The sequence below is a fragment of the Oncorhynchus tshawytscha genome, linkage group LG30 (assembly GCF_018296145.1).
Source record: "Oncorhynchus tshawytscha isolate Ot180627B linkage group LG30, Otsh_v2.0, whole genome shotgun sequence".
NCBI lineage: Eukaryota > Metazoa > Chordata > Actinopteri > Salmoniformes > Salmonidae > Oncorhynchus > Oncorhynchus tshawytscha.
Window position 1 is genome coordinate 8,964,389 of NC_056458.1, and position 12,681 is coordinate 8,977,069.

The 12,681-nt window shown below is 43.4% G+C and overlaps 1 protein-coding gene across 2 annotated transcripts; it reads left to right on the top strand.

Moving 5' to 3' along the window:
• The first annotated feature begins 368 nt into the window (after positions 1-368).
• Positions 369-6,836, top strand: LOC112228821 (potassium channel subfamily K member 4). 2 transcript variants are annotated; one of them, XM_024394495.2, is made up of 8 exons: positions 369-640; positions 2,986-3,080; positions 3,423-3,687; positions 3,802-3,919; positions 4,017-4,177; positions 4,302-4,488; positions 5,059-5,201; positions 5,371-6,836. In XM_024394495.2, exons 3-8 carry the CDS (start codon positions 3,499-3,501, stop codon positions 6,001-6,003), a joined length of 1,431 nt encoding a protein of 476 aa, XP_024250263.1. In that variant the 5' UTR covers positions 369-640; positions 2,986-3,080; positions 3,423-3,498; the 3' UTR covers positions 6,004-6,836. The 2 variants fall into 2 exon arrangements, with proteins under 2 accessions (XP_024250263.1, XP_024250262.1); XM_024394494.2 differs by lacking the exon at positions 369-640 and adding an exon at positions 791-1,047.
• Positions 6,837-12,681: the final 5,845 nt, after the last annotated feature.

Below are 12,681 nucleotides of genomic sequence, written 5' to 3' on the forward strand. Positions count from 1 at the left end.
GTCCAACTGTAGTACAAAATGCATACCTCATAAACGTATTTCAAAGGTTTCATTAACGGTGTGGATGCAGAAATAGACTGGCACTCCTCCAATTGGGCTTCAGAGAAAGATAAAGAGGAGGGGTGGGACAGGGAGGGGGAAAGCAGTGGAATGGAGGAAGAAAGATGTACAGGAAAGATAGGAGAGGGGTAAGAATGAAATATTTGATTGGGGAATTCTGGGAGCTCAGTCCCATCAGCGGGATACCCCTGGGAAGCACAACCACAACCCTGCTGCTGCACACACACCATACACAGAAACACACGCACACCGCATATATCAAACCCAGCAGCAGCAGTTCCAGGGAGTGGCTGGATTCTTTGGAGGGGGTCTGCTGAGGGTAGCAGAGGGGGAGCTTGCTGCCCATTGCAGAGTCGGCAGTGTACCGCTAGCAGACCTCTTGTAAACTCCACGAGAGGAATTCATCCTGGCACTGTCAGACTGAGACACTGATACTGATAACTGCTCATGCACATGGAGTCACAGAGCTACACTACTACAGTATATTGCACAAGTAGGAATAAGTGTTACACTGTAAGTCTGAATAGTGGAAATGCTTACTACCACACTCACACGATGTGGACCACAATGTGGTAATCAGGTTAGTGGGTGCTGCTTAGCATATTCTATATCCTTTTTTTACTCTATGCTTATTTCCTTGAAGAAACCAAGCAATCCAAATCAGGGTAGAGGAAACAAACAAAAAAAATCCCATTCTAGCTCAGTGTATCTGCATTGACCCCTCCCTTCATCTCTCTCACTCCCTTTCTCCCACTCATTCCACTTCTCCCTCTTAATTCACCTCTCTCCCTCTCTTTTCTTGGCGTCAGTTTGATGGAGTATCTTTTCATTTCTTTGGTTCTCAGCAACAGCCTATCCCACACGCTTATGCACACTTACTATCCTAGTGTCTGGTGTCTAGTGTTTTGTGTCTAGTGTGTGAGTGTGTGAAAGAGACCCTGCCTATAGCTGCTGATACTCTGGATTTTTAAGATCGTTCATTTTGAGGTAAGAGATGACCACAGGCTTCGCCCCGTTTGTTAGAGACCCCAGAATCCTGCCTTCATTGGATGAGATAATTCATGTTTTATTGTTTGATAGATCTTATGGGCCGATGTGGACTTGCTGTTTATATGTGTTAAGCCTTGTAATTGCTATTGGTTGCAATTGTTTCCTTGGAACAGATAATTTACCCCATTTTAACTGCAATCTGTGTGATTTAAGAATGTAGTCTCACTCATTCTGACTGTATTGTGTGAGAAGTATCTATACCTTACAAGGGCCATGGCTTGGTATCACGTTGAGGATTAAAGCCACTTAACTTCAGTATCTCAAGGATGACATGTTCACACGAGAGTAAGGTACTACATATGTTCATGTACAGTTATGTTGAACTGGAGAGATTGTAATTAAGAACAATTCAAAGTAAACCTTGTTAAAATTTCTAAAGGATTATTTGCCGGCACTGGAAAGGCCTTTCGACAACTTTGGTAATTGTATAGAAATGTGACTGTCACCCTAATAAGGAAGATGTCAGCTAATGCACATGGCCAAAGGGTTGAAGGGCAGTTATTTTGATCGGTGTACACGTGCAAAATAGCTGCACGTAAGGATGCAGGCTTGTCTGTCTGTGCATTTGTTTGTGTATCCTGAGCAGCTGCTGAATTTGTTTGGCTGGGTAGTGTACCTTTCACTGTGTGGGTGACAGCCTATTGGTCTCAGGTTGAATCAGGGCCAGAGGAGCTGCTGACTGCAAAAGCAATGTTACATCTAAAATGAGAAGGAGAGATAGCACAGATGTAATATATTACAGTCACACAAATACAATATGTACTGAAGTAAAGGCCTACTACTGCACAATTTCAGTAAAGAAAATCAGACAGAGGAAAAATATTGCGACTAAATGACACCTACATGTAACTAACTGTACAGTATTAGTGTGCCCCGGGAGTCTTTAACCTGGGCTGACTAGAAATCGAAATGACTAATTTCCCCAACCATTCACCATTAGAGGCGGCTTGGGAATCAGGTTGAAGTTTATTGTCATGAATCTGGAAACAGAACCAAGTGTTTTCCGCTAGATGGGTCAGCTACAAATTCAAAATCAGCTATATCGTAAAAACGAATGAAAACAAAAAATGTGCTTTTTCATTTTAATTTAGGTTAGGGTTATGTTTAAAATGAGATTTGATGACTTTGTGGCTGTGCCAGCTAGTGACCACTCTGCAGAGCCGCCTTCAGGGCAGGATTCATGACAATAAATACCAATGTGCTCTTGGGAAGGACATTACACTAAATCAGCTCTGTCACGTCAGGGTCCTAAGAGTCATGGGGTATTCCTTCTTCACACAGTCTGCTAATAGTGTGGCATGCCTGGTAGAGAACAATATTTCACCCCTGTGTTAATGGACAGACATAGCTCCCACACACACACACACACACACACACACACCTACTTCATGCTCTACCCCACCCTGCTGACGCACACCTCTATTTGTCTTTTTAATGTTTATTGAATGTGCATTTTGTACATTTGTGTATCTTCCCCTTCCACCCTTACACCGGCTCGATGTTCTTTTCTCTCCTCAATGTGATCCATTAGAGAGAGAGCATACAACAGATGCATCTTTCATACAGGGTTTTGGTTGACAGCAAGCACCTACACGGGTGTCTTGTTGCAGCTCATTGTCTGTCGTCGGTAACGTTGTGTTCACAACGAAGAGCACAATGTACCAGTGGAAGCCCATGTTTTCATTGGCAAACAGTAATGTAGGGAATCTCTTTCATCAATGGAGAACATACAATGAACTATTCTGAACAGGCAATTGTTGTGTTTGTAGTTTGATGATCTTTAATATGATCTTTGTAATGTTGTCATGGATGAATTAGGAATCTCTTCAGTGCCTGTCAGTCCAGTTACATAATGTTTATTTTGTTCGACACCAGGCTCTGAGTTTGACGGCCACCCCCAGCAGCTACGGGTCCAGAGACTCCATCATCAGGCGCAGCTGGACGAGGGAGAAAGACAAGTAGCGAGAGAGGTAACCGAGGGGTGAAGAGGAATGGGGTGGATAGTAATGATCATTTACGCAGACACATCTCTGGTAGAGTTCATGTCCATTCCTGGTTTGAATGTATACTACATCCCTGATGCCACCCAAACAACACTAGGTTTGTCAGGTTCCTTCCTGCTTATCAGACAGTATACAGTAGCCTATGCATGTAGTGTAACCATTAGCAACATCTCTATAGGTTTCCGGTCAGTAATATGGTAGGGGATTCAGTCTGCATTATGTTTCGTTTCCTGGTTAATAATTACCTTGCAGTTAAGCTAATGTGGATCTGTTTCCATGAGGTCGCTGTGTTGTCTGTTTGTTCTGCAGCTGGGCTCCAGAGCGCACCAGCACTGGCAGCTGGGGGAAGAAGCGTTCTTCTCTGGGGCTGAACGAAGGTGTGAGCATGCGCTGCTCCACCCTCCTGTGTATCCTGGCGGGGGTGCTGCTGTACCTAGTGCTGGGGGCTGTGGTGTTCCAGGCCCTGGAGGCTCCTCGTGAGCAGGACCAGCACACGCAGCTGCAGGACACACGCAGATCGTTCCTGGAAAACTACACCTGCGTCAGCCCAGACATCCTGCAGGCTCTCATAGAGGTACACTACGTTAAGAGAACAAACAAATACATATGACGGGGATATCAGGCTTTCAGGTTGTCATTCCCTCTCACTTTAACTCACTTCCTGACCTGACTATGTCTCCCATCCCAGGAAGTGGCAGATGCCGTGGGAACGGGGGTGGATCCTAGCAGCAACTCCTCTACTTTCACCAGCCAATGGGACTTGGCTAGTGCCTTCTTCTTCTCTGGGACCATCATCACCACCATCGGTAGGTCAGCAGCCTGATCTCCCCTATGTTTACTCAATTGTGACACACTGACTCTACCTATCCCAATCCCAAAGCTCTTACAACCCATCATCCTCAGGTTTTGGGAACATCTCCCCGAAGACGGAATGGGGGCAGCTGTTCTGTATCTTCTATGCCCTGGTGGGGATCCCTCTGTTTGGTATTCTGCTGGCTGGAGTTGGAGACCATCTGGGGACTGGGCTGAGGAAGGCCATCCTCAAAATAGAGTTCATCTTAGCGGTGAGACACACAACAGTAGCTGTTTGGCTGAACGTGTTTCCTCTGTCTTTTTCAGTCTATCAGTTTTTTCAGTCTCTTAATTTCTTTCATTCCTCTTTTTCATGTTTTCCTCTCTCTCCCTCAGAAATGGAAGGTCAGTCCTACTATTGTTCGTGTCATCTCAGCTGTCCTCTCCATCCTGTTGGGGGTAGCCATTTTTGTTGCTGTGCCAACGCTGGTGTTTCAGGAGGTGGAGAAATGGACTCTCCTGGAGGCTTCCTACTTTGTTGTCATCACTCTGACTACAGTGGGCTTTGGAGACTATGTTGCAGGTACTTTCACCACTGCATTTTGGGATTGGGTCAAGGAATCTGTCTCAAAAGGTCAAAACTCTCTTTTCATTGTTGAAATTCTCTTTTCATTGCTGAAACTCTCTTTTCATTGCTGAAACTCTCTTTTCATTGCTGAAACTCTCTTTTCATTGTTGAAACTCTTTCATTGTTAAACCTCTTTTAATTTCACAGACACATACATGCCTGCTTCTCCAGATGTAGTTCCCACTGTGTTTTTAATTTGTATTGAACCTTTATTTAACTAGGCAAGTCAGTGTTAGGGCACTAAACAGTCCAGTGATAAAATACAGTCAGTCACCAAACTGGCCACTTCCTTTATTCAATTATTCACAATCGTCCTACGACAGTTGAATTATTAATTGGCTCATCTGTGTGGTTTCATTGCCCCTAGAGTTTTCAGGCAACGCAGTCTGTAATGTTCATTCTTGTGAGTTTAACAGCACGCCTTCCACGTGTAAACTAACCTGTAGACGTGTAAAGTTGCTGACTCTCCATTGTCTATACTTGTAAACCCCTATCTATCCTTATCCTCTTGTTTATCTCTGTCAGGTGATAGCGGAGATGGTGGGAAAGACCACTGGTACAAGCCTCTGGTGTGGTTCTGGATCCTGCTGGGCCTGGCCTACTTTGCCTCTATCCTGTCCATGATTGCAAACTGGCTTCGGGTCCTGTCCAAGAAGACCAGGGCTGAGGTGGGGGGCCGGAATGGGAGAGTACAAGCTTAAAGCAAATGGGCTGCACCATACATTTGATGTCACCTACAGCCACCTTGTTTTCTTCTATGATCCTCCCTTCCTCTCTCATCAACTCTCTTTTTTCTGTTGAGACTTGATTTGATCTCTTTCCTCTCTCTCTTCCCAGATGGAGGAGCTCAGAGCCCGTACCACTGACTGGGGTCAGAACATCCAGAACATGTCCGTGGACTTCCGCATGCCAGACGACCCCTTCAAACGACGGAGGCGAAAGCATCGCCATGGTCCTCGCAGCCGGGCCCATGGGGCGGGTCATGTGTCTGGGACCAGGGCCCCTGGGGAGGGGGACAGGGTGACGGGGAATGGCCAGCTGAACAGCCAATCAGAGACTGGATCGTCCTCATACTCTTACTCCTCCAACGATTCCGAGTCGGGGTCAGGGTCTGAGACAGGGTCAGAGGCCACGCAGTCGGAGCGGGTAGTAGAGGGTAAGGAGAAGGATGTCGATAAGGAGAACGCCTTCCCAGAAGCCCTGTATTCCCAGCCTCTGGACTACTTTGGAGAGAATCTGGCATACATTGATGAGTCCTCAGACGCAGTGAGTGGGAAATTACATTTGGATCCCCTATTGGATTCAGCACAGCCCATCTCTGCACGCTCACGGAAGCCCAAGAGGAGACGGCCCAGAAGACCGCCCCCAGAGAAGATCCCCAAAATCAGCCCTACCAAGCCCGAGAAGAAAGAGCCAAATGGAGACATACCCCCTGAAAATCCCCCGCCCCCTCCACCAAAGGATGGATGAACCAAATGCTCAAGTGTGAGTTTGTATGTCAGGTAAATGAACAGGAACTCCACTGGTAGCAGCCAAATTCTCCGCTTGGGAGAGCTTAACGATCTGACTAACCGGGGGGTTTGTTTCCAGAGCATGTTGAACGTGGATGGAAGGGAAGAAAAAGAAGGAGTGTTGTGACAAGAACTGAACCTGATTGATATGTTTTATTCACTGCACTGTTCATGTTTTCTAAACATAGTTTGAGTGTGTGTATGTCATAATATGCCTGATTCTAATATGGACTAGGCCTTGATGTAATAGTAAAGTGACTTATTCAAATAATCCTAACAAAACTTAATCACCGTCACCACACTGACCTGACCTGAGGTTGCCTTGGTAGGGTTTTAATAACGTTTTAACGTGCCCCTCTCACCCATGTTTGTTTGAGCGCTCCCTACTGGGCAATCATGGAACTGCACAGCCCTGTTTCCTCTGGATAGAATCTGCAGTGAAGCACATCAACACAAAGGGTTTCTAACTCTGAATCAATCCCTATTGCTTTCGTCTTTACGGAAAAAAACGCCTTACGACAATAACTCTACCATGATGAATTTGCCCCAAATGTCTGGAGACCAAACTTTAGTAAACAAAGCTTTTGGTCTATAATAGGACAATTCAAGGCAGGAGTAAATCCTGTCTCTGCCAATAACCACATCAGGTCTTGCATGACCTAGCCTAAGTATTACAGTACTGACTTTACTCATGTGTGCACTGTGTACAGCATATGCCATTGTATAAATTGAGTAGTATTCTTCAAATGTATTGCACAAAACTGTCATGTAAAATAAACCTTTTAAAAAAAAAGATTTTCCAGCATTTTTATTATTTTCCTGAGGAAGACGAAAAACAAACTTCAGAGTGATTTGTTTTATTGCGAAGGTTTTATCAAGTTTAATACATTCATAAACATGACTGTCAGTAAATTAAGGACAATGTATACACAGGGACACAATGAGCAGGAATAATAACAGTCATTGAGAATGATATTGCAGACATCCATCTTCTCTTAGTTCCTCAATTAACTAACTACATACGTGAAATGAGAAAAACATATATTATGTCTTAGCAACCATTTGCACTTATGAACACTTAAAGGGGCAATCTGCAGTTGAAACAATAGCCATGGGGACCTTCCCGCCTCTGTTTTTGGCAAAAAGCTGAGTGATGGCCCTGGAGAAATGTGAGCACTCTCAAATGTATAGACAGAGCTAAGAATGCAAGGACTGACCATCCGAAATATCTCGTTTTCAGGCTATACTATGTTGAAGCTTACATTTTGGATTATGACAGGGTATGACAGTTGAATGAAGCTCATGAGGCATTTATAAGTATATTCTTCAAGAATCAATGGGTACATATCATTCATTTCTATGTCCAAAAATGTATGCAACAGGAAATTCAAATTGGGAAGTAAAATTGTAAAGAAGATATATATCATTTGTTAGACCCCATGTACTTCATACTCACTGATATACTGTAGGTTGTTGATCCTCTGGATGTGAGACATATCCTGCCTCTGTCCTATGTTCACAGAGGAGTCAGGAATGGGAAGGGTGTTTTTCCCCCTCTTTCTCAATTGAGAAGGCAGTCCTGAAATAGAAGAGAGACAAAGTTGAAAAAACCTTCAGACATGAACCATTCAAACCCTCTTCCTGGCTCAGACTTACAGCTGAGGTAACCCCCGACCTCAGCCTGACCTTACTGTCCAGGGATAGAGGACAATTCCCACCTCTGTGCTCTGGGTCTTTCTGGAACTCACTCCAGGCCTGGGTCATCTGACCTTGATCAGCTAATTAAAGGCTCTACCAGCGAGCAGCAGAACCCCCACATTGACTGTGCTTTAGCTGTTCCCAAGAGGGCAGGTTGGGGTCTCTGTAAACTCCTGTCCTCCACTACAACTCACAACCTGACCTCTCACCCATGGTCCCTTCTGTCCACCACTCTGGACTTCCCAACTGGTGTTAGTGCATCACTGACCATAAAACCACTATTCACCTTCAATTTCCTTCTTGCACTGTTGTGTGTGTGTGTGTCTGTCCTGTGTGGTGTGGCAATAAACTTGTCACCTTGAGGAATATATTCCCAATTGATCTTGACATACTGGCCTCTGTCGCACCTGGTGTGTTCGTGGTAGAAGCCCAGTGCGTGGAGGAGCTCATGCGGAACGATGCCGTGGTAGACCCAGCGGTACACATCCAGAGAAAGTTCCTGTTATGCACCATTTCTCCCCAGCAGAGACCAGCATCTACAAGGGGAGCGAGATCCACTTTGGAGCTCAACAGCATGCTGCAGTCGAGCCTTCGCCCGAAGGGTTTTTACATCAGTGCACAGCTGGGGTTTGACCTGCACAAAGTGGCTCTCAACTCACCCAGTTTTACTTTGAACGTCGATGTGGCCACTCCAGGGAACGCAGCGAATGCAGGTTCTAGTGTGAAATGATTTCATGGCCATCAATAATAGCCTTTTCAGAGTCATGTGCGATGAAGAACATCTGTCTCGCTTATGTTATTACATCATAACTTCAGGTTATATGTGATCATGGCTTAATAACACACTTTATAAAAACAATCCAATAATGATTTCCCCTTACAGAAGTAATAGTCTATGACAGGAGTAGGCAACCCTGGTCCTGGAATGTCGCAGGGGATTCATTTTCTTTGCTTTATCCGACCTGGAAGAGGTGTGTTGAATTTAGGCATTCACTGAACTGATCAGTTAGCTCAGTTGGTCAGGTGGGGTGCCTAGTTGGAACAAAATCCTGCAGTGCCTGCAGCACTCCAGGAACAGGGTTTCCTACCACTGGTCTATGATATATGGCACCTCCTCCAGTCCAGATGAGGATTTGCTCCATCTGAAGTAGTTGCTTGCTGTCCCAAAACTTCATCACGTTTCTGGTCCATCTCCCTCCAATTAGCATGTGGCTCATCCCTTGGTGCAAAGAGTTGAGTGGATCACATGATGAAGATATGGGTTGTAGAGGCCATCTTAATCAGATACTGACTTGTTAGCTTATGAGTAAATCATATTCGTTTGCCTCAAGGATCTTTGTAGCGATGTCTAATGTGTTTCATGTTCCAGTCGTGACATCTGAACAGGAGTATACGGTTATATATGGCAGCTGTCTCTCCGCAGTATTTCAATCTGTCTTGCTAGTTCAGCATTGCATCTAGGGTTTGTAATTTGGACTAATCATATGTAAATGTTCAATATACAGTAGACTTGATCGTTATATAGCAGCGAACAGTATGGTACATTTAGAGTGAAGACCTCAATGTGCCATTCCTGGAGGGGAGACAATCTCAGAGTGAGTGAGGGATTCTGAACACAAGAGTGATTTGAGTTAAGATAGGAGCTCAGCAGTGCTGAAGGTTACATCTCTTACCAGGGGAGAGCAGCAGCAGGGTCGAGATGGTGAAGACGAGGCTCTGGTCCATGTTCCCTCAGTGTGTGGAGATCCTCAGAGAGGATCAGGTGTAAAGCAGGTGTGTGAGATAGACGATAGATTTTATACAACCACACAGGGAGTGGGCTTAGGCCTTATGTCAACACTTTGGGCCTAAAAACAAGCCTTTCAGTAGAGGGATAACTGCAGTAATCTCACTTATCCATTCAGTCACTGACTTAGGATACTTTAGGACAGTGTTTCCCAACTCCAGTCCTCGAGTACCCCTAACATCACACATTTTTGTTGTAGCCCCGGACAAGCACACCTGATTCAACTCATTGAGGGCCTGATGATTAGTTGACAAGTTGAATCAGGTGTGCCTGTCCAGGGCTGCTGCTGTTGGGGGTACTCGAGGACACCAACATGGGAAACACTGCTTTAGGATATATAGTTCTACAAGGACAGGTTGTGGAGTTGTGATAGCTATGTTTTTCTTGAATAGTCTTAGATGTAATTCATCAGATTACAAACACTAGGCATCTACAATTTCTAAGTAAAGTTGGACATTTAGGAGTAGGAAGTTGGCAAAGCTTTCATTCAGACATTAAAATAATTCTTAAAGAAGACACAGCTAATGTGTAGAATCCATTAGTAAATGAATTAAGTGCTGAATATTTTACCAGAATTAGGTGCATTTAACATATTAACATAAATCTGAACTGTAAAGCAGCACTTTACTGATTAAAACACCCTAGAGTCTAGGATTTTAATGTTAGTGAGAGTCATCTTTCCATAGAGGGGTGATATTTGTTTGTAGTAATTATTTGTAGGCCAAACCGTTCTACAGACGATTTTGTGAGAGGACTGATTTTCGGGGTGTCTCATGGTCTGACAAACACAGCTCTGGCTCTGTCACCTTTCACTGCATTAGCAGAATAATACAAATCCCCATAAGAATCCGTCAGTTTAAGCTAGAGACATCTGTTCATTTGCATTGGATGTGTCTCAATCCACCACATCTGCCGATGGCGCACATTCACATCTGTGGTGAAAGATAACAGAGATAACAGAGATAACAGAGCTAGAGGGTGTCTGTCAGACCATGAGACAAATAATTGTTTTATATGTTTTTTGATAGGCTACTTCAAGGGGTCTATAATTACTAATCAAATAGCAAAATGATCCTTTGTATGACTTTCTTAAAACAATTCCGTACAGCTTAGTAGATCTTCCCGTCTTAGACAGGCCCGAGACTGTAATGGGTTAATGGTCCAAACGTTCAGTTTTCAGCAAGGGACCCTCCCTAAATAAACAATTCCTTCTTTTAACAGTACCACTTTACATTAAGGTACCGGTTATAAAGAGTATATAAAGTTGTTTATAAGTATTACATTATTAGTTTATAGATAATAAACTATAGATAGTATCTAGTTAATTTGAGTTAATAACCCGTTTATTGTAAGAGATTTAGCCACAACCTACATTCTTCGTATAGAAAAGAGTTGTAAATAATGTGTTGAAAATCCCATTTCTATAGCCTAATCATGCATCTGACACACTGGGTGTACTGTAGACCCAAAGTGATGATAAAAAGCACAAGCCACACTGTTTCGTAAATAATGTCCTAATATTTTAGTAAATGGCCTTAGTTTTTATCATTCTATCATTCTATCATTTTTATCAAAAGTCCATTTAGAAATGTCGAACCAACCTTACTTTATAGGCTAATGCGCTAAATTAAAACTTTGCCCTGACCGGCACCAGAATGAATTAGCTGCTATCCGAATCTATTCGGTATTAAGGTCTAAAGGTTGACTGATGACTGATGAACTCTCGGACTTCGTGGTGGCTCTGATAAACCGTTGAGCCTGCATGCGCAGTAAAGTCTGTGACCTTGCGCTCGACAACACGAACGTAGACGTCACCACAGACAGGCTGGCACATATACTGGCAATGTGATCAAGATACCACCAGAGAGCGCTACAATATTAATCAAATCGAATCAAATCAAAATGTATTAGTCACATGCGACGAATACAACAGGTGTAGGTAGACCTTACAATGAAATGTTTACTTATGAGACCCTAACCAACAATGCAGTAAAAAAAAAATAATACGAATAAGAACTAAAAGTAACAAGTAATTAAGGAGCAGCAGTAAAATAACAATAGCGAGACTATTTACAGGGGGTACTGGTCAATCTGCGGGGGCACCGATTAGTCGTGGTAATTGAGGTAATATGTACATGTAGGAGTTATTAAAGCGACTACAACTAATAAATAGTACAATTAATAAATGCGGCAATTCAGATTCCCCTGACATTGAAAATCTAAAAATAAATGATAAAATATCTCGGTCTTCTTTCTAAATATATACCATTGATGTAGTTAAAATTGTTGGCACTCAAAATCAATGCTGACTGTAAATTGTGCAATGGTGACAGCAGGTGTCTTATTCCACAATGATCCAATAATAACTAAGACATGTCATGTGACATGCCATGTAACAGTAATGTCTGTTTGGCTATTGGATGAGTAAAATTAAGATGATTCTTTCTCCATCCCGACAGGACAGAGTTGTCTCCTATAGAGAGGTTGAACATTTCCTCAGGCCACAAGGCCTTTTTCAAAACAACTTGATCACTTTGAGGGTCTCTCTCTTTCACCCGTTTCTCCATTTAAACTATGACCCGTTTCCCCATTTGTTCAGTTCACTCTTGGTTATTTAACCTTAGATGGACAAGAAAAGGCTGAAGGCACCCTGCCAATTAAAATCAGTAAATAATGAAACTCCTTTATATCTCTGCACTGGCCTATAACCATTTAGCAGCAGACCCCCAACACTAACCCACACACCTCTCCCTTGGCTATACACTCTTAGAAAAAAGGGTTCCAAAGGGCTTCTTCAGCCGTCACCATAGGAGAACACTGTTTGGTTCCTGGGAGAACCCTTTTTAGTTCCACATATAATCATTTTGGAACCCAAAAGGGTTCTTCTATTAGGTTCTAGATAGCACCTTATTTCTACAAGTGTAGGGGGTGAGGGGATGAAAAGTATTGAAAACAATTGGATGACTGGGCTACAGTAATAAGATACACGAGGTTGACTAAAACATCATGCAGTCCTTTCCAATGTAGCACATGAGGAGTCCATGTATGACCTTGAATCCAAGGTCAGTGTTTTTTTTTCACTGACATGGGAACACTGTTGCCATCATCCTAAATCTTTCTGCAGTGTCTATAGGTTAACAACATCTCGTCTAA